The 19,885-nt window shown below is 41.0% G+C and overlaps 3 protein-coding genes across 3 annotated transcripts; all 3 read left to right on the top strand.

Annotated features, from left to right (window-relative positions):
• The first annotated feature begins 1,887 nt into the window (after nt 1–1,887).
• On the top strand, nt 1,888–2,760 carry LOC135708673 (uncharacterized). Its single transcript, XM_065230774.1, has 2 exons — nt 1,888–2,274; nt 2,605–2,760. Exons 1-2 carry the CDS (start codon nt 1,888–1,890, stop codon nt 2,758–2,760), a joined length of 543 nt encoding a protein of 180 aa, XP_065086846.1.
• Nucleotides 2,761–5,157: 2,397 nt separating this feature from the next.
• Nucleotides 5,158–6,672, top strand: LOC135708643 (protein gustavus-like). Its single transcript, XM_065230747.1, has 2 exons — nt 5,158–6,450; nt 6,618–6,672. The coding sequence occupies exon 1, from the start codon at nt 5,325–5,327 to the stop codon at nt 6,267–6,269; it is 945 nt and encodes a 314-aa protein (XP_065086819.1). The 5' UTR covers nt 5,158–5,324; the 3' UTR covers nt 6,270–6,450; nt 6,618–6,672.
• A 749-nt stretch (nt 6,673–7,421) lies between these two features.
• On the top strand, nt 7,422–9,420 carry Tmx3 (Thioredoxin-related transmembrane protein 3). The gene is made up of 4 exons (XM_065230745.1): nt 7,422–7,616; nt 7,684–7,945; nt 8,011–8,782; nt 8,842–9,420. Exons 1-4 carry the CDS (start codon nt 7,574–7,576, stop codon nt 9,058–9,060), a joined length of 1,296 nt encoding a protein of 431 aa, XP_065086817.1. The 5' UTR covers nt 7,422–7,573; the 3' UTR covers nt 9,061–9,420.
• The last annotated feature ends 10,465 nt before the right edge of the window (nt 9,421–19,885 follow it).

Raw genomic sequence — 19,885 nt, 5'->3', positions numbered from 1 at the left:
CATTTATTAATAACACCTATATATAATTTACCTCTACTCCACCAAAGGTTTCTCGAAGCAAGATTCGAACTCATGATCCCGGATTGCCAGCCACTTCTGTTTCCATCTGCTCTATTCTTGAATACATATTTTGATCATATGAGAGAAGTATATCAAGCTCATCTTGAGTAACTTCTCTTGCAGTCGAATAATCATTGCCTTATGGTTATATAAACATGCCTATCACTTGTGCTATTTTTAGCATCAAAATTGTGGTTGGTCGAACGTAAACAATCATTTAAGAGTGCTCCAAGCAGTTTTTGAAGCTTTTAACCAAATGGCAATACAACTACATTCTTGTACAACTCTGGAAGCAATTATTCAACGTTTGATCAACTCAGGTGTTGTATAAGAGATCCCAATGGTTTGTTTTGATGCGTTTATTCCACATCCTATATGGCTCCTGTCAAACAGTTTAAGGTTTGTTTTGATGCGTTTATTCCACATCCTATATGGCTCCTGTCAAACAGTTTAACCGAACGTAAACAATCATTTAAGAGTGCTCCAAGCAGTTTTTGAAGCTTTTAACCAAATGGTAATACAACTACATTCTTGTACAACTCTGGAAGCTATTATTCAACGTTTGATCTACTAGGTACTGCTATCCCGGACCGAAGAAATGACGGCGAATGCAAACTGTTAGTAGAGGAGAAGAATGCAGTACGGGCGAGGATGCTGCAACACCGCACGAGATTGAATGTGGGGCGATCCAGACAAAACTCGGTTTTCCGAAGGAAGAAGCGTCAGCAGGAAGACCAAGATCGCGAGACGATGGAAAATCCTCGGGAAAATCTGTACCGCGCAAACGATAGACGGAAGTTCTAAGAGAAGCTAAATAGTTCCCGCAAAGGCTACGTCCCGCAAGCCGATATGTGCAAGGACTTGGACGGTAACCTTGTCACGAACGAGTGTGAGGTGATTGAGAGGTGGAAGCAGTACTATCATAGAGGTAACTCTAAGACTAGAAGGTCCCGAAGAAACGTGCTCAACTTTTTGGCTCAGCTCTGGTACTCACTTCGGTCCCAAGCTAATAGATGCACCCCTCGAAGCATAGGAAAATCCACGAACCCCTCATTTTATCTGTCAAACTTTCATACACGGTTAGAAAAAAGTACCCAAAATTGAGTTCCTTTCACTCATCACGTGGCTTCCGTGGGGCTAGGTAAAATTAAGTTAAAGAAGAAAACTCAATTTTGAGTAATCACCAAGTTGACAAAAAAATAATAAAACGGAGCAGACTGGAACCGAACCATGGACGTTGAGATTACGGGGCCCGTGTGTGTTGACCACTCGTCTATCAACGCTTGTGAAAATGAAATGGTTAAAGGCGCATAAGAGCAACCTCAATGAAAATAAACTTATAATTGAGTTCATTTATGATTACTCAATAGTTGAGTAAATTTTAACCAACGCCGCTTTTCTGATTCACTCAACGGCGGACCTCAAATGATAGAACCCAACGTTGAGTTTTTTTTTAACTTAATTTTGAGTATTTTTTCTTACCGTGTAGCGAATCAAAACAACTTTCATAGCGAATCAAGTAGGGACCCAATTTAAATCGTCAGTTTCCACCGGTTGGTACTATGACGTGCACCTCAACGATAATGCAGCAAAAAACGGAGGTGGCACGGCAACAGACCTTGGAGCACGCGCAGAGGACTACAGGCTACCGGCCTCTGATCTTCAAGAAGTTGAGGAGATCGGTCGTCTGATGGACAACAAAGCAACTGCTGTGGATCAACTACCAAGTAAGCAATTAAAATACTAAGGTGAAGCTCTGGTTAGAGCGCTGCACTGGGTAATTACCAAGATTTGGGAAGAGGAGATACTATATTATCGGAGGAGTGGATGGAAGGTGTCGTATGCCCAATCTACAAAAATGACGACAAGTTGGATCGCTGCATCTACCGCGCGATCACACTGCTGAGCGCCACCGACATGGTACTCACCCAAATTCTATGCCGCCACCTGTCACCATTCGCAAGAGAGTTCGTGGGGCAATACCAGGCGGGATTCATGGATGTCCGCGCTACCTCGGACCAAATTTTCACGATTCGGCAGGTTCTGCAGAAATGCCGCGAATACAACGTGCCCACACATCATTTGTTCATCGATTTCAAATCCGCATACGACACAATCGATTGTGATCAGCTATGGCAGATTATGTACGAGTACAGATTTCCGGATAAACTGACGCGATTGGTCAAGGCGACGATGGATCGAGCGATGTGCATGGTTCGAGTATCGGGGACACTTTCGAGTCCCTTTGAATCTCTCAAAGGTGATGGACTTTCGTGTCTGCTATTCAACATCGCGTTAGAAGGTGTGATCAGAAGAGCTGGGATATACACGAATGGCACGATCTTCAGGATGTCCATCCAGCTTCTTGGCTTTGCCGATGACATCGACATCATGGCACGGAATTTTTAGACGATGGCGGAAACGTACATCAGACTGAAGGCTGAAGCTAGGCGGATTGGACTTGCCATCAACGCATTGAAGACGAAATACATGAGAGGAAGTGGTTCTAGGGAAGACAATGTTAGCCTCCAACCCCGAGTGCAGATTGACGGTGACGAAATCGAGCTGATAGATGAGTTTGTGTATTTGGGCTCACTCGAGGGCTCACTGGTGACCGCCGAAAATGATACCCTGCGCTTTGGTCAGAGAGCGTATAGGGCGTCGTTGTGCCAATTTGGTCGTGGCACATTTCGAGTATGAGAGAGTGATTGTAGTTAGATCAAAAGTACCTGAAAAAAATGCAAGCACTTTTGTGGATTACCCGGAGTTGCGATAGTGAAGGTATGATCACAGACAAGCAGACATAACATGCTTAAGATGTTCATCGAAATCGCTTTTAACGGTCAAATGTTTCTTAGTTGGTACTACAGCCACTTTTGGCGTGCATAATCAATTCCCTTACGTTTTACGTTTACACGTTACAGTCATCTGTTGAGTGTACACAACAGATGGCGGTAGTGTTTACAATGATAAATGTTCAATGTGTTGTGTCTATTTATATGTGATATAACATTGAGGTAATGTAAGGATACAATCAAAACATTGAGAAATATAACGCATCACTTTTAGGAATACTTCACTTCACAACCGATGAACCCTTCTGACGGCCATTAAAGTACCCAAGTAATCATGTAGTCGCAATATAGCTTGTATTTATTTTGTATTCATTCTCTTTTCGTACTTTTCATATAACACCATCTCATACTAAACGCTACATGGATTCAATTACTCATTCCGAGTGCTCGGTGAACCAGTGACTTTGGACGTGAGCCTCGTTCCAGATCACCATGGCAATACAGTAACAGATGGTGGACATGAGATCAACCAGCGAGGAAGAGTACATCGAAAAGGTACGGAAACTAGTGCAGATTTATCTCCATCGCAACACAAAAAAAACCTGGAAAAGGCGGAATCATGTCAGAACCGACCAAGGACGATCTACGGAAGGAAATTGCCAGTAAAGCACCGACAAACCGACATCAATGACCATAGCAACAACAATAACATTTCTGACCAAAGCACACTACTGACATGGTTCGTGACTCTCCAGACATTCTGAAATGGGTTGCTGGATCTGCCATATAGCTATCACCTTCTAACTCCCGGACTAAAGCTGTCTACAATGACCATGTATGCGGCATTGTAGAGAGAGTTCTTCCATAATAACACTGCCGGCAAGTGGGGGTTAGAAGGAATACACACACACACACACACACCCTCACTAACACAACTATTCTTCCCGTGGCAATTTTGAAAGATGCAGAGGTAAGCTCGGTTTCTAGTAACAACGATTGTCCAACGAACTTCCGCTCCCCAAAGACCGTGAGACGTGGCCGGCGTCGGTGTTGATCCTATAAATATAATGAATCAGTGAATTTGTACATTTGATGGAAATATTATCCCAAGCTCTATATACCTATGTGGTTCTCTGCGCAATTTAACTGGTTCTGATCAGTAACGTAGTAGCAAGTACGACGTTCACGGTATTTTTATAATAAAACAAATAAATACGTCGAGCTTGTTTTACATATCAGTGCTAACATTTGAAAACGGCACAAAAGCCATTTGTAAACAAATGGTTTGTGGGCCCTTTACTCACTACTTGAAGTATACCCAAGCGACACAACAGCAACATCGGGTAGGGGAAATTTTCCCCTTCCTGACGATGCTGTTGGTTTGCGTGGGCGTTCTTCGGGTAGCGAGTAAAGGGCCCACAAACCATTTGTTTACAAATGGCTTTTGCGCCGTTTTCAAATGTTAGCACTGATATTGTTACATAGGTTGGGGTATTGGGCAAATGTGACGTAACAGATTGACCAAAGTGAAAAAAAATGGTGTTACATAAATCCACGCGACTCTTGGATCTATAACATAACATGCGAGGGTCGAGTGAATTAGCATTACGTAATTTTAGGGGAAAAGCCTGTGTTACTTGTTCTTACATAGGAGAAAGTTCCAAAATGTGGATTTTTTGCGTTACGTAATTTGTGTGCAAATAAAAATCTAAAAAGGTCGAGCCTAATCGATTCGTCATTTGGTGTGAAACTGCTCAATTGGCGTTGACGGCGACTTTGTAGCTCTTTACTCAAATAGTAAAATCTAAAGTGCCTGAATTTATAAAGAGGCGACATCTTATCCATTTGACAGGTCTTCTGCTCGATTGGAATGACTTTTCCTATGACTTTGACAGACAATCGATTGTTCCAATTTTGACATGTCGTCTCTTTATAAATCCATATTAAATCCATAAGCAAACGTCAGACTGTCCGTGAAACATGGCGAACTTCGACTATCCTTTCGCTCCACCGAAAAATCCCATAAGAAACTGTCAATCTTTTCTAGAAGAGACAATTTTGTGACGGTGCCGTCAACGTCAATATCTTTCCATTTGTCTGCGTTAGATAACATGCAACACGAAATTCTATTAGGGAATAAAATGTATAACATTTGTCTAGCATAATTCAACAATCCCACTTACCCCCCAATGTACCTTACGCTGATATAGAATGTTGTTCACTGCAGTAAAAATCAAGAAGAGAACCCTCATGAACCCACAATGCGTGCATATATTCAAAGATAAAACAAAAGGCTCGCGAATTAGTGTTGGATATCATCAAAACTGCCCATAGTCGATCGCAATATCAGTCCAATCTTTGAGTGATTTTCAATTCATATGGATCAGTTATACGATTGTGGGTAGTAAAAGCATCTAAATTGAATTACCCTATAAAGCCAAGTGAACGCCACACTGTTATTCCCGAGTGATGATAAACCGTATCGATCGCCCCCAATTTGAGCGCATTCGAGTCAAGGTCAAAGCTGTGATCCGTAGCAACAACAGTAGTAGCGGTACCCACCGGGGTACGAACATGGGCCAAACGATCAGCGGGAGTGTCAAAACAGTCAACAACCGCGACCAACCATCGCCATTCATTCCGAAGATCGCCGTTCATTTCGAAGATCACGAACTGGAAGCGCACTATCAACGATCAGCACGTCTCAATTGTCTACTGGAGATGCCTCCGGTCACCCGGGAAACGCAGTTGGAATACTCCTGGAATTCGGATGACAGCTCGCCCTATGTATTCGTTAAGGAGGACGACAAGATGACGTTCCATAGGTACTCGGTGGCGCAGAGCACAGACTGCATACGAGGCAAAGTCGGCTTCACCAAGGGTCTGCACGTGTGGGAACTGCTCTGGTCGACACAACAGCGGGGTACACATGCTGTGATCGGTGTTGCCACCTCCGAGGCACCACTCCACTCCCAAGGTTATCAAAGTCTGGTTGGCTCGAACGACCAGAGCTGGGGTTGGGATCTGGGGCGCAATATGCTGTACCACAACTCGAAAATCTACCCCGGCATCACGTACCCTTCGATACTTAAGCCAGACGAAACCTTCTTAGTACCGGAAAAAATCCTAGTAGCTTTGGACATGGAAGAGGGAACTCTCAGTTTCATCGCCGACGGCCAGTATCTGGGGATGGCATTCGAGGGTCTGAAGGGTCGAAAGCTCTACCCGATCGTATCCGCCGTCTGGGCACACTGCGAAATCACCATGAAGTACATCGGTGGCCTCGATCGCGAACCTCTATCGCTGATGGACCTTTGTCGGTGTGTCATCCGCCAGAAGCTCGGCCGGACGCACCTCAAGAAGCGTGTCGAACAGCTCCAACTACCAAAGTCGGTAAAAACCTATCTGCTATAACGGGATCAAGCCAACTATTAATCATTTCATAATTATTATTGCTTGCTGTCATAACTATTGGATATAGATATTAATTTCCTCTTCATTCTCCGCCGCTATATGAACTGACCAAGAACAAAGATATTTAAAGAAAGAAAAGAACAAACCGATGTTAGGATTTAGGGTTAATGACTTAGGGGTCGTCCATTAATTATGTCACACTTTTAGGGGGGAGGGGGGGTTTTGGAAACTGTGACGAGTCATACAAAAAAAAATTAAATTCCATACAAAATATGTGACAAAGGGGGGAGGGGGGGTTGAAAATGGACTAAATTTGCGTGACATAATTAATGGACCTTCCCTTAATAGTGAAATAACATTTTTTCTTCATTTAAATAAAAAGGAAATGGTACTTCTTCCTGGTGTGTATCAGCAAACCAACTTCTTGTTTTTTCCACTATGTTATGGGGAAAATGTTCATGTTGCTGGTCCTTAGACTAGACTAGAGCATGTGCCAGGGTCGTGTAAGAGCGTCAAAGTAAGGAAGAAGAAAAATTGATTATTGTTAATTCCAATCTGATCAATCAACAACCTACTTTCTACACGGCGAATGAGAACGACTCAAATTTGAGTTTAGTTCAATCATAATCGCCAAAAGTGCAGGAACTCAGCGATGAGTAAATTTGCCTCATGTTTCCCCAGGCTTTTCCAGGGAAAAATTCCCGAATTTGAGATAAGTAAAGATTGGATTCACTCAGTCTATTGGTAATACTCCGAGACTGAATAAAATTTTCGTCAATTTCCTCATTTTCCGGCAGATTTTTTAGGTTTTCCACAGGAAACCATGAGACAAATTTTACTCATCGCTGAGTTCCTGCACTTTTGGCGATTATGAGTGAACTAAACTCAAATTTGAGTTGTTCTCATTCGCCGTGTAGAGTCAGGAACGGAACACGAACAACCCGTGACGTCACGGATTTCCGTAACTACTTACAACTACCGTTATGCTATGCACATCACCTCGTGTACACAACCAGCCAGCCGTGAGCTTCTTCAAGCACATCCCCTTCTCCTTAATATGCTGGAGAAGAGCACCCTCCTAACAGAAGGTTCTCACCGTTTTGACATTTCCCCTTCAAACCATCCTGCATATAGAACCTTCGTTATATATATGTTCTGACAATTTTCGTGTTAATAGGCTGTGGCCTTTTAAAGTTGGGAAAAGAATAGACTTTTGAGAATTGAACAATAAATTTGGCCATGCAAGTGTGAAACCCGAAGAACCGTAATTGCAACCATCGCATCACCAACGAAACCCCCTCAGGATGTTATTAAATCAATTAAAATGTTTGATCTTGCTGGCGCTAGGTAAGCGAGCGATTTACATCACGTAATTGAATTACATATCGATACGGAAAATCAATTTACATTCTAGCGCTGCTGTCCGCCTCCACCGCCGTGGACAGTTCACGAGTGTTGGAGCTGAGTGATCGCTTCCTGGACGTTCGGAATGACGGCCAGTGGTTCGTAATGTTCTACGCTCCATGGTGCGCCCACTGCAAGAAACTGGAACCGGTGTGGGCTCATGTCGCCCAGGCTCTCTTCAACACCAACATCCGGGTCGGGCGAGTCGATTGCACCCGCTTCACTGCGGTGGCACAGGCCTTCAAAGTCAATGCCTATCCAACGATTTTGTTGTAAGTGTGCATCATAAAGGTACTTGCTAAGTCGTGAACGTTTAACAATGACCTTCGTTTTTCAGTGTCAAAGGTCCCTACGACTTCGCCTACAACGGTGATCGTACCAAGGACGAATTGATTCACTTTGTGAATCGATTGTCCGGACCGCCGGTCCAGCAGGTCACCCGACCGGACAGCATCGACATACTGAAGTCGAACAATCCTATCTTCTTCACCTACGTTGGCAAACAGGACGGGATTCTGTGGGATGTTTTCTACAGTGCAGCGGAAGTATATCAACCGCACAGTTATTTCTACGCTACCTCAGTGGAAATAGCCAAGAAACACTTTGACATCGATACCGTTCCGGCGGCTCTGGTTTACAAGGAACGTAGCCACTACTATTTCCCCTATTCCGATAGCTTTGATCTGGTAGAGCCGGTCCATCTGAACGAATCTCTATTCCGGTGGATCAACGAAGAACGGTTCCCCACTTTTCCGAAGATAACCCGAAGCAACATACACCATGTTCTGCAGACGAAGAAGTACCTCGTGCTGGCGGTAGTCGAGGAGAATAAGCTAAGTGAGATTGCAGCCCATGAGCAGGAGTTCCGCGATATGATGGAGATTTTTGTACACAAGAACAAGCATAAGTACCACAACCGGTTCCAGTTCGGTTGGGTTGGAACGCCGGATTTGGCGCATTCCATCGCCATGGACAAGCTGGCCACGCCCCATCTGATAGTGCTGAATGCCAGCACCAACGAGCATCACATACCGGAGGACGACCCACTGCAACTGACACCGGAAGCGATCGAACTGTTCCTGGATAGCATTCACAATCAGACGGCTCCGGTAAGGTTCGGTCGCCTGCCTTTTTGGAATTTAAGTTCTAAATTTTCGTTTCATTGCAGGCCTTTGGGGGCAACTCCCTGCCGGTACGAATCTACCGTGCGTGGTTCGAGGCGAAGAATTCCCTGCACGACATGTGGATGGGCAATCCGGTACTGACCTCGGTGCTGTTCGGTCTTCCGTTGGGTTTTCTTTCGCTGATTATGTACTCGATCTGCTGTGCGGACATTCTCGATGCCGACGAAGAAGAAGAAGAACCGAGACACGAAAAGAAGGAGTAATTTTTGTGCGGAGAACGAGAAGGCCCCTGGAGTTGTGCGTGGAGGGCAAGTATTATCGTGGTAACATTCCCTGCAGCGTTCTGGGCATTTACCTGATAGTGGGTAAAGTTTTAGAGAACTTAATTTCAGCGGAAAGAACATTATTTCTAGTCATTTTGATCTGTAATGGTAACATGTACTGGTTTATTTTTAAAATTTATAATACAACATATGGGTGTTGTTTTGTGGAATCATGTGTAAACCGTTGTGTGTAGGAAGGAAGTGTACTTTCAGGGCAGGTGTTTTTCCAAAAAAATTGAAAGTGCGCATATTTGTGTCTCACTAGTGTAAGGATTTCGGTACATCTATATAGTGAAACCAGGTTCCATTTTAAACTCTGGCTGGTTTGCGTTGGTAGTGGACGAATATCACTTCCAAATTCCTAGTTAGTTGTTTTAGAAAATTATAACTACCCGAGTGGTGACGCTTCTGGTCATTATCCTGTACCATCATCACGCTCCACCTCGTTTTGTCTAGAAAGGAAAGTGTTTGGACCTTTTTCCAGAGCTTTTTGGACTATGGTACAATGCAGTCTGCAGTTTCCATGAAGTTGGCCGATTTGATGAACCATTTCTAGGAGAAGTACAGGAACATCTAGGACTCTTGGAAGAAAGAGGTGTCGTTCACGCTTAAGCCTGGTGTCAAACAGATTTTTCGTCAAAGGATCATCTCATTGGTCTCTTATTCGGAGTCGGCCGCTTCGATCGTGTTCGTACGCAAACCCAACGGCAGAGTGAGGATTTGTGCAGATTATTTCACTGGACTGAACTACTATGCGCTGGAGCCTAATTACTATCCGGTTGCCCTTGTCTCCAGATATTTTCGCTAAACTGGCCGATAAGCAGATTTTCACACAGATCGATTTGTCAGATGCCTATCTTCAAGTAGATGTCTGTGAGGAATCGAGGAAGCCGGTGCCGGTGGTTTAGTGGTAAGCGTGACTGCTTTTCACCCCAATGGGTCTGGGTTCAATCTCAGCCGAGGTCGGTGGGATTTTTCTGAGGCATAAAAATCTCTGGTCAGAAGGGAAGTAAAGCCGTTGGTCCCGGCTCATGTGTGTTGAATGGGTGGGATATCCTACGCAGGTGTGGAAGCTGCCTTCCTGCAAATTCGATTGCCATCAATGGATGTCCGTCGGTGATTGGCACTAGATTGCGGAACAGAGACCGACGTTAAATAAAGGAAAGAGGAATCGAGGAAGATGCTGGCAATTAACCCGCACAACGATCTTTTCCAGTTCTATCGTTTATCACCGGGAGCCAAGACAGCACCTGGTGGTTTTATTGTCGATATAGATGCAATTCGTCCTGATCATGAAAATGTTCAGCCGATTGTCAACATTCCAGTACCCCACGATGTCCAGACTTTTCGCTCATTCCTTGGAGCGATCAACTACTACGGGCTGTTGTCAAATTGCTCGTATATTGAGTTTTCGTCGCGGTTTTCCAAACTTTATCTGAAGATGATTTGCCAGTTTTGAAAATCGATAAGTTTTTCTTTTTATGGGCGAAAGAAGGTTTTTTTCCAAGTGCATTTATGACCGGTATTCCGATTACAAGTAGAGTCAGATTCGAAAAACAAATTAGAATCCAATTTTGTGTAAGATTAGATTGTGAGACCACCGAAGTTCCGCTTTATTCAACCAGTTTTATCACTATTTGATCCGGGAAACAACCAGCAAAATGGAGTGGCTGTTCGGTAAGAAAATGTCTCCGAACGAGATGGTGCGCAAGAACCAGCGGGCTCTGAATAAAGCGATGCGGGATTTGGATCGGGAGAAGATGTAAATGGAACAGCAGGAAAAGAAGATCATCAACGACATCAAAAAGCTGGCCAAAGAAAATCAGATGGATGCGGTCAAGATTATGGCTAAGGATCTGGTCCGGACGCGACGGACTAAACCTAACCAAGAGCAATGACGAGGAACTGCACTCGGAACTGCATCCCAAACCCCATGATAAACAAGGAGCGGAAGCATCCAACGAAACTTTTAAGCGCAAAAGAATCATTACCAACATAGGAGAAAATTTGGTAAGATCCTTACATTGCATTATTTTATGATTCTTTAATATTGTACAAATATTTACATATTACACAACTACACATAGTAACTCGGAGCGTTTGGTACGGTATGTCCACGCATCCTTCCACCCCTGTAGATTCAAGAAATGTTCCCATTCATTTCCAAGAATCATCTTTGCGGCAAATGCAACGCAGTAGGCCTGGCCGTATTCATGTTTATATCATATATCAGATATGCTGTAAACATCAATTAAGCCTCGAATTAAGCTGGGTTTAGACAGCTTGAACGCGAATTGAACGTGTAAACCATGCCATTCAACTGACTTGATCAACTCACTTGAATTGACAAAAGTTGAACCAGGCTCAACTTTTCAAGTCAATTGAATTCAACTGAGTAGATCATTTGACTTGCCTAGTCTAAACCCAGCATTAGACAAGAAAAATTATTAGACCTCATCTAACCTAATCGTTTTCCAGGATGCTTTCTCGTACTGGCTGCGTTTGTATTAGATTAGATTCCTTGGAGCGATCAACTACTACGGCAGATTTGTGCGGTCCATGCATGAGCTCCGTCACCCATTGGATGATCTACTCAAGAAGGATACTGTATGGAACTTGTGTCCGGCATGTCAAGGGTCGTTTGTGCAATTCAAGAGAATTCTGCAATCAGACTTGCTGCTAATCCACTACACTGAAACAAATCGACATGTACGGTTTATTGGATCCATCTTATAACATAGAAATTTCAGAAGATTTATTCATTCTATGTGATGATTGATAGATTCCATTGGATTATCAGTTAAAAACTACACGGCGATTGAGAACGACCCAAATTTGAGTTTAGTTCACTTATAATTGCCAAAAGTGCAGGAACTCAGCGATGAGTAAATTTGTCTCATGGTTTCCTGTGGAATACCTAAAAAATCTGCCTGAAAATTAGGAAATTGACGAAAATTTTATTCAGTCTCGGAGTAGTACCAATAGACTGAGTGAATCCAATCTTTACTTTTCTCAAATTCGGGAATTTTTCCCTGGAAAATCCTGGGAAAACATGAGACAAATTTTACTCATCGCTGAGTTCCTGCACTTTTGGCGATTATTAGTGAACTAAACTCAAATTTGGGTTGTTCTCATTCGTCGTGTATGACTGCGATGATTTATATCGAAATTTCACATACTTAGTACATGACATTCCCTTGCTTCTGACGTGTTTAGCGATGGTTAAGATATTGTCTGATACCCCGTTAACATTACAGCGTATATCACGTAATATAGGCTGTCTTGCAATGAGCACTCATACACGGGATTTCCAGTGAAAACTAGATGTATGAGTGCTCATTGCACGACAGCGTATATCACGTGATAAACGCTGTAATGTGAACGGGGTATCATATTTTATAGTGAAACCCTGTTGATATGTCATGGGTGGGAACGGACATCTAGAAACTAATGGAAATTCATATAGGTTTGCACTATAAGCAAATCCAGTAGAACAAACCTGTTTTCGTGATGAATATCTCACTAAAAGATATATCTTATATGAAAGTCATGTATATTTTATTGGAGTTGCTTTTAACGATTTTTGACATTTTGTTAATGTTTCGCGTGTAAAAAGACATGTAGAAAGTATTGGACAGTCATTTAAGTTTGCACTATAGGAAAACATGTATATCGCATTGGAATAGCTTCCGACAATTTTTGAAGTTTGTAGATTATTGATAGATCCATGCCAATCATTAGATAGTCATATAGATTTGTCTTTTAAGGAATCCAACAGCAAACATTTGTTTTGGCATGGTTTTTGGGATGACTATCGCTCCCAATAAAATACATATTATATGATTGCAGTGGCGTCGCCCTAACCTCAATCTACCTGTTCAACAACTCTTAAAACGTAAACAAACAAAACAATATTGGTTTTAATGGATACAAATCAACGAAACTAGAAGACCCTATGCCTTTTGAAACTGATTTGAATGTAAAAATGACCCTAAATAACGTTTTCAAAATGGTTGAACAGGTAAAAAGTGAGGTTACGCGACGCCACTGTATGATTGTTCTGCATACATTATTGAAATAATTTTAAACGATGTTATCGTACACTCATTGAACATGATTGTTAGTCGAACTAAATACTGCTTCCAACAATGATACTTATAATTTTTACTTGTTATTGGCCCATAAGATAAGGGCTTCCAGAAGAGAATGTATTGAAATTGAAAAAAAAATCTATTGCAATATTTATTTTGCTAAAATTATAATTGTAAGCCTTCTACATGGCTTATTCAGATTCCCCAGCACTAGTATTGGAACTTCATGAACCAGTTCCATGAACGCATATAATTTGGTCATTGTTTTATTGCACACAGGAGCATTAAGACAGATTAGAACAAAAGACACCACCGAAACGGAATATAAGTTTGTCAGTGCTATATTTCTTCACTCTAGCAAAACGAGCATAACGTTACACTACATTCCATGTTGGAAGAGTTGATGTTACTTCATGCTTATTGAACGAGCTCAATCTCAAAGTCATTCGTGGCCCAGTGGAACCGAGCGCAGACACCGACAGCATCACAACTCTACAGTCCTGGATTGAATCCCAAATCAGCTACTACCTCGTTCACATTACAGCCTCTATCACGTAATATAGGCTAGGCTGTCTTGCAATGAGCACTCCTACATAGGATTTCCAGTGAAAACTAGATGGATGAGTGCTCATTGCAAGAAATCGTATATCACGTGATATACGCTGTAATGTAAACAATAAAATTTAAAAAAAAACGCAACTGTGAAAGCACTCGAAGCACCACATCCCACTGTCTGATGTTTATTTTTCGATTTATTTTTAGAACCGATAAAATATATGTGTCGAAACAAGAAGTAAATATCATGTGATGTTCATATTAATTTTAATTAGATTGATTTATGACATTTTCATGATACTGTGGTGAAATGTAGAGCTTATGCTGATGGGTTTCAAATCCATTTCAGTTAATTCTTATAAGTTGACCAATTTTCATTAATCATATGATGATAATATAAAGTTACCTACATATCAGCATTGGAAATGTATCAGATATTCATATAAAATTTACCTGATAGATTTTCAATCATATCGTTTTCATTGGATTTTCTTATAGCGCAAATTTATTAGACTTCCACATAACAGGAATATGTCATATTGGTTCAGTGTACGATCCTCGCCTATAGAAATGATGCTTCACAGAAAACTAGTTGTTCTACACAGTTTTCCCGAAGTTATGCCATCACAGACAAACAGACGTTACTCTTTGAACAAGTTTTTCTTGAAAACATTGTGCCACAGTAACGACATCTCTCGAGGTTCTCGCTGAAAAGGTCCCATGCATTAATTATGTCACGCTAAATCGAGCAAAAAATTACCCCTCCCCCCCTATCGTGACGTTTTTCTATACCTAATGCATTGCTTGTCACAAAATCTTAGACCCCCCCCTCTCCTCTTAGAGCGTGACATAATATATGCATCAACCCAAACAAGCTAGCTCGCTATTTCGTAAACAATATTGCGTGCAAGATAAACATAATCACCTATATGGAATCTACGGTTCGAACGAAAACAAGAATATATAGAAACGTCAAAGTGATCCGATGTCAACACTGTGGGGAAATGATAATATTCAAATCAGGTGTTAAATGCGTGAATGATAATTCAGAATGAAATGTTACATCTGTATGTCTGTGGAACTGTCTGTCTGTCTGACGTCTGACCTATAGTCCTATCAACTTTTATAAACAAAACGTCGATTATTCTTTCCTCGACAATCGAACGCAAATTACCAGCATCATCTGATAGGGGAATCTTTCCCCAACCCAAAGATAGTGTTAAATAGTTTGCGTAGGCGAGCCTTGAATCACGAGAAAACGGTTTCCGAAGTTTTGTTCGCAATAGCTGATCTGCTCTTTTCTGTTGTTGGTCGTGATTTGCTCGATTGGTTCCGCTTTTTGACAGCTCAATTGGTTCCCGAGATCGTATCCGCCAGACTATGAATATAGCGACTATAGTCTGACCTAAAGAGCCTGAATTTATAAAGAGACGACCAGTCAAAATTGGAACGATCGATTATCTGTCAAAGTCATAAGAAAAGTCATTCCAATCGAGCAGAAGACCTGTCAAATGGATAAGATGTCGCCTCTTTATAAATTCAGGCTCTTTAGTCTGACCCTTATAGACTAGGATTGGGCGATCTTCAGAGAAAGATCGATCTCATATTTGGCTCTAGAATCGGATCCACTGATTAAAGGTCCTCCCAAACTGGCGCGTTTTTTACGCCGCGGCAGCGGTGGCGAATAAATCGCGTTTACCGCGGTAGCGAAATTCGCGTGGGTACCCACACCGGAGCGGCAGTTTTTCGTAGCTTCGTAGCGATCGTGAGCAATGGACTCGTCGTCGGATGCAGAAGAGGCGCTTTTGTTAGTTTCTTTACAAGCAGTGGAAAATGCGTTGAAGTATTTTGGCAATTTCCTTCATTTTAGTGATATTTGTTTACAGTTTTGTTTGATATTACAGATTTCTCACCACTGGTGATCACGGAAGTTCATGGAATTTTAAAGAAAGTTTGTCAATCTTTAGAAAAAAATACAAAACTTAACTTCCCCTGGAATGCATATCATCAGAAAAAATTGCAGATATTCGGGAAATTTCATAAACAGAACACCAGGGAAGTTCGCATAACTTCAGAGGAATTTGCAAAACTTCATGAAAATTCGTAGATCATCAAAAACTTTGTAGAATTTCAAAGAGGTTCACAAAACTTCAGAAATGTTGATAGATCATCAGATAAATTTGCAAAACATAAGAGAAGTTCACAGAACTTCAGTTTTTCAGAAGATTGAAAAACATATCTTCCGAAGAATTTGTGAAAGTTCAAGGAAGTTCATAGAATATCAAGGAATTTCGTAGAACTTCAGGGAAATGTGAAGAACTTCATACCAGTGGCGTGTTGAGCTGTTAAATATTTCCAGAAGAATGATCATACTGGAGTCTTGGGTGTTTAAGAAATTTTTTGAGCATGCTGGTATCTTTTTCGATTTTTTTCGAAGAATTTTCAACTCTCGGACAGTCTATTGAGTTCGCTCTTAGTATTCTCCCGATATTTCCGATGAATTATCTCAGGAAATTTTGTTTAGTTCGATTTAATGCTTCTCCGGAACTCACCTTTGAATTAATTTGTCATACTCCTAAAAGATTCAATCGAATTATTCTCAAAACTGAGTTTATTTCTTAAATCGCTTTGGATTTTCTCCTTCCCTTGGAATTCAACATACATTTTCTAAATTCTCCTGATAAATTAATGTAGTTCTACTAACATATTCCTTAGATTTAGCATAGCATATGCAATTGTACAAATTGTGGGTGGTCAATTATCCTCACAAATACATTAGATTTCTCCTCCGGAAGCTTATATCAAAGATGAATACTAAGATGAAACTGTCGGAAGAAAAACTTTCTATTTTAGTGTCCTCCTTCACGGTCCCTTTCATCCAATGAATACCCCCCGTATTCAAGTAATTATGTGGTTTTGCTGCCCCCTCGGTAGAGATGACATTTTTCGTTCTTTTTTTTTATCAAAACAAACACTCAAATCAGAAATGTCCCATGTTTTAATTACTCGATTAACAACTAATCGATTTTTTTTTTGTTCACTGTGCTGCCATTTTACCACCAATGAGATTGCAGCACATGTTTGAAACGATGGGTGATGATCCTCTGGAGAAGTTAATGCTTATATAGGCATGATATAACCGATTACAAATATTTTACTTTTCGGTTCGTTAATCGATTAATCAATTATTCGAATGAAAATCGGCCATCACTAGATGAATGTGAACCGTCATTTCAAATTTAAGGACCGTACATAAATAATGATACAATTTGAAAGGGACCGGGACTAATCACAACTTACGTCCCCACGGTAACTGAAATAAACACGAGGGTTCACCGGTTGCTTATATGAAGGGCAGTGAGTTTATAGCAGTTTACCGATCTTTCTACAAGTTGCGAGATTTCCAAGTAGAGCAAGGAATTTTGTAGAAGTTCTTGGAACTACATAGAAGCTCTGCTAGAATTTGAAGAATTTCGGAGGAATTCAGGGAGTTTTGTAGATGGAATTATTGTAGAAATTTCAATCATATTCTGAGAACTTGATCAAATTTCAGGGCTGTAAATTAAATTTACAAGTTCAGACATCTTTGAAAAAAATAGTTTCGAACCAATTCAATTAAGGTTTCCGTTTTTGCCATCTTTATCACCTGAAAATCACTTTCGGTACAAAACCGCGTTTCTTCGGCGGCAATGGAAATTATTTCCATTATAACATTCAATGAAATCACCGGTTAGCAATTTTTTTTTCGAAATAAAATGAGCGCAAAGCAACGAACAAACGAATACAAAGAGAAAATGAACGTCACACTTGCTCACTGTCAATGTGTGTGTCAATTCAGCTCAGTAATATATTTTAGTTTTGAATAATTAATGATTAATCAATCAAAATGTATCATTCGATTCCCGTGTAGACTAAATTTGTCGGCAAGGAGCAATGAGCACGTACCGTAAGATTTGATGAAGAGAAACAAATTGTTGAGATATTGTTAAAAGAATAACACCATAGAGGTAACTCTAAGACCACTGGGTCCCGAAGAAAATCATAATTATTTTTGGCTCACTCAGTACCAGAACAACGATCCCAAGCAGTCCCAAGCTATTTCACTCACTCCTGCATGTTCTGCATGAATCCACACACCCCTGATGTTATCTGTCAAACTTTCATAGCGAATCAAAACAAACATAGTGTAGTAATAGAATTTCAACTAGAATAGGGTGCGTTAATCGTTTGCTTGGGACCAATAGGCTACTAAAGTGGTGAGCCAATTTAAAATCGTTAGTTTCGTATTGATTGTTGATAACACTGCTTCTTGATGCCAAACTCGGCCTACGCCTATTTTAAACTCGGTCTAACGCATTGAAACGCCAATGAATTCACTTCGGCTGAGGGGGGTGACACATCTAAATCTCAATTATAGATGCTCAAAAAATCTCACACTAGCGAATCAATCTTCGAAAAATCATCTTTCATTTCTCGCATCTACTTGCATCGTGCTTCATCTTTTTGCAGGAAATCTTCAAAATCGATATAAATCTTCCTTCTATCTACTCAGCGTGCGTGCAGCTAGCCACAGCAAAACACGATCTTCACTGCATCGTAGATAGAATCGTTCCCCTCGACTTCGGCCTATCGGATGAAGATAAAGATTGATTCGGTCGGAGCGCTTCATTTGTATTTGAGAATATTGGATGCAAACATTCATATCACGTGTTCTTATTGACTTCGTTCGGTATCATTTGTACCAGTATCGTACCAAACACATTATTTACCTGTTAATACCCCGTACAGACTATGGCTTATATCATGTAATATAGGCTGTCTTGCAATGAGCACTCATACATCTAGTTTTCACTGGAAATCCTATATATGAGTGCTCATTGCAAGCCAGCCTATATTACATGATATAAGCCATAGTCTGTCCGGGGTATAATACCCCGTTCACATTACAGCCTATATCACGTAATATAGGCTGTCTTGCAATGAGCACTCATACATACGATTTCCAGTGAAAACTAGATGTATAAGTGCTCATTGCAAGACAGCGTATATCACGTGATATACGCTGTAATGTGAACGGGGTATAAATCGTTTTGACGTAGGACTACGTCTGTGATTTCAATATGGGGGTACACTTTGTGAAAACCAAAAATGGAACATGTAACAACATTATGAAATATTGTGAACGTCAATAACTCAACTGCACCTGGACTATAGGGCTGTCTCTTGTAGTTTTTTCGATGTAAATACACTTAAAAAAATTGAACAACTATTTATTTTTAAAGATCGAAAATATCGTAAGAAAATATCGATTTTTTCGATCTTTTCGGGGACTGTAATAGGCCATGTGATATCTTTCTTAGACATCGACTAGTCGCCGTGAGGGTTCACATAATGAATGTTTATTCTTGTATCAGTTTGGTTACATCTTACTTAAACTCTACACATCTTCATAATTCTACACAAATAACAATTAGGTGGGGAGGCGCTTGGAGTTGCCGTTTTAACCAATAAGAGTTCAATTAGAAATTTGTCAACAAGAGAGAAGTCGACGCTAAAACAAATGGGAAAGAGAGTTCGGCGCTGTGACTTGTAACATGATGCGCTTGGCGTCTGTCAGGCTTATTGGTGCATAAGCAAGAATTATCGATTGGCTATAAGTGTCGTGTATGGGAACAAATGTGGTTCGGAGAAGGAAGAGTCAATTTACGGTTCGCTATCTGGGAATGTTTTGAGGTGACGAAAACATGGGTCATCGTTTAGTGCTGCATGGGAAAATGCGTTCGCAATAATTTAATTTGAAGTGGTGTTTTACACTTGTGCAACTAAGCAATCAATTGTAAACCTCCACCGAGCTGATGGTTTGAAGTATGAGAACTTTTGGTTTGGATTGTGGGAATGTCTGGGTTTTGTCAATTGTGTCAATGTAAGGATTTTATGAACTGTGGGAATGTTTGGAACTTTGAAGCATGAGCTAATGAAGGCTTGAGGATAATGTGTGGCATGCATGTTTCATGTCACTGGCGTTCATGATAATTTATGATAATTTGGAAATATTAGAAATGCTACAATTTGGGATGCTACAGGGACAAAGAATCGATCCGAAAAATCGGAAATCGGGA

This window comes from Ochlerotatus camptorhynchus, unplaced genomic scaffold, assembly GCF_037179485.1.
Source record: "Ochlerotatus camptorhynchus isolate MF236.1 unplaced genomic scaffold, CSIRO-AGI_Acam_v1.1 ptg000330l, whole genome shotgun sequence".
Lineage (NCBI taxonomy): Eukaryota > Metazoa > Arthropoda > Insecta > Diptera > Culicidae > Ochlerotatus > Ochlerotatus camptorhynchus.
This window is presented reverse-complemented; position numbering and strand designations above follow the sequence as displayed.

Bases quoted from the DNA above. Each gene is read 5' to 3' on its own strand.
- LOC135708673 (XM_065230774.1), top strand. From the start codon at position 1,888: ATGGAAGGTGTCGTATGCCCAATCTACAAAAATGACGACAAGTTGGAT. The intron at 2,275-2,604 runs GTTCGAGTATCG...CCCCGAGTGCAG, and splicing joins TGGATCGAGCGATGTGCATG to ATTGACGGTGACGAAATCGA.
- Tmx3 (XM_065230745.1), top strand. From the start codon at position 7,574: ATGTTATTAAATCAATTAAAATGTTTGATCTTGCTGGCGCTAG. The intron at 7,617-7,683 runs GTAAGCGAGCGA...TTTACATTCTAG, and splicing joins TTTGATCTTGCTGGCGCTAG to CGCTGCTGTCCGCCTCCACC. The intron at 7,946-8,010 runs GTAAGTGTGCAT...TTCGTTTTTCAG, and splicing joins GCCTATCCAACGATTTTGTT to TGTCAAAGGTCCCTACGACT.
- LOC135708643 (XM_065230747.1), top strand. From the start codon at position 5,325: ATGATAAACCGTATCGATCGCCCCCAATTTGAGCGCATTCGAGTCAAG.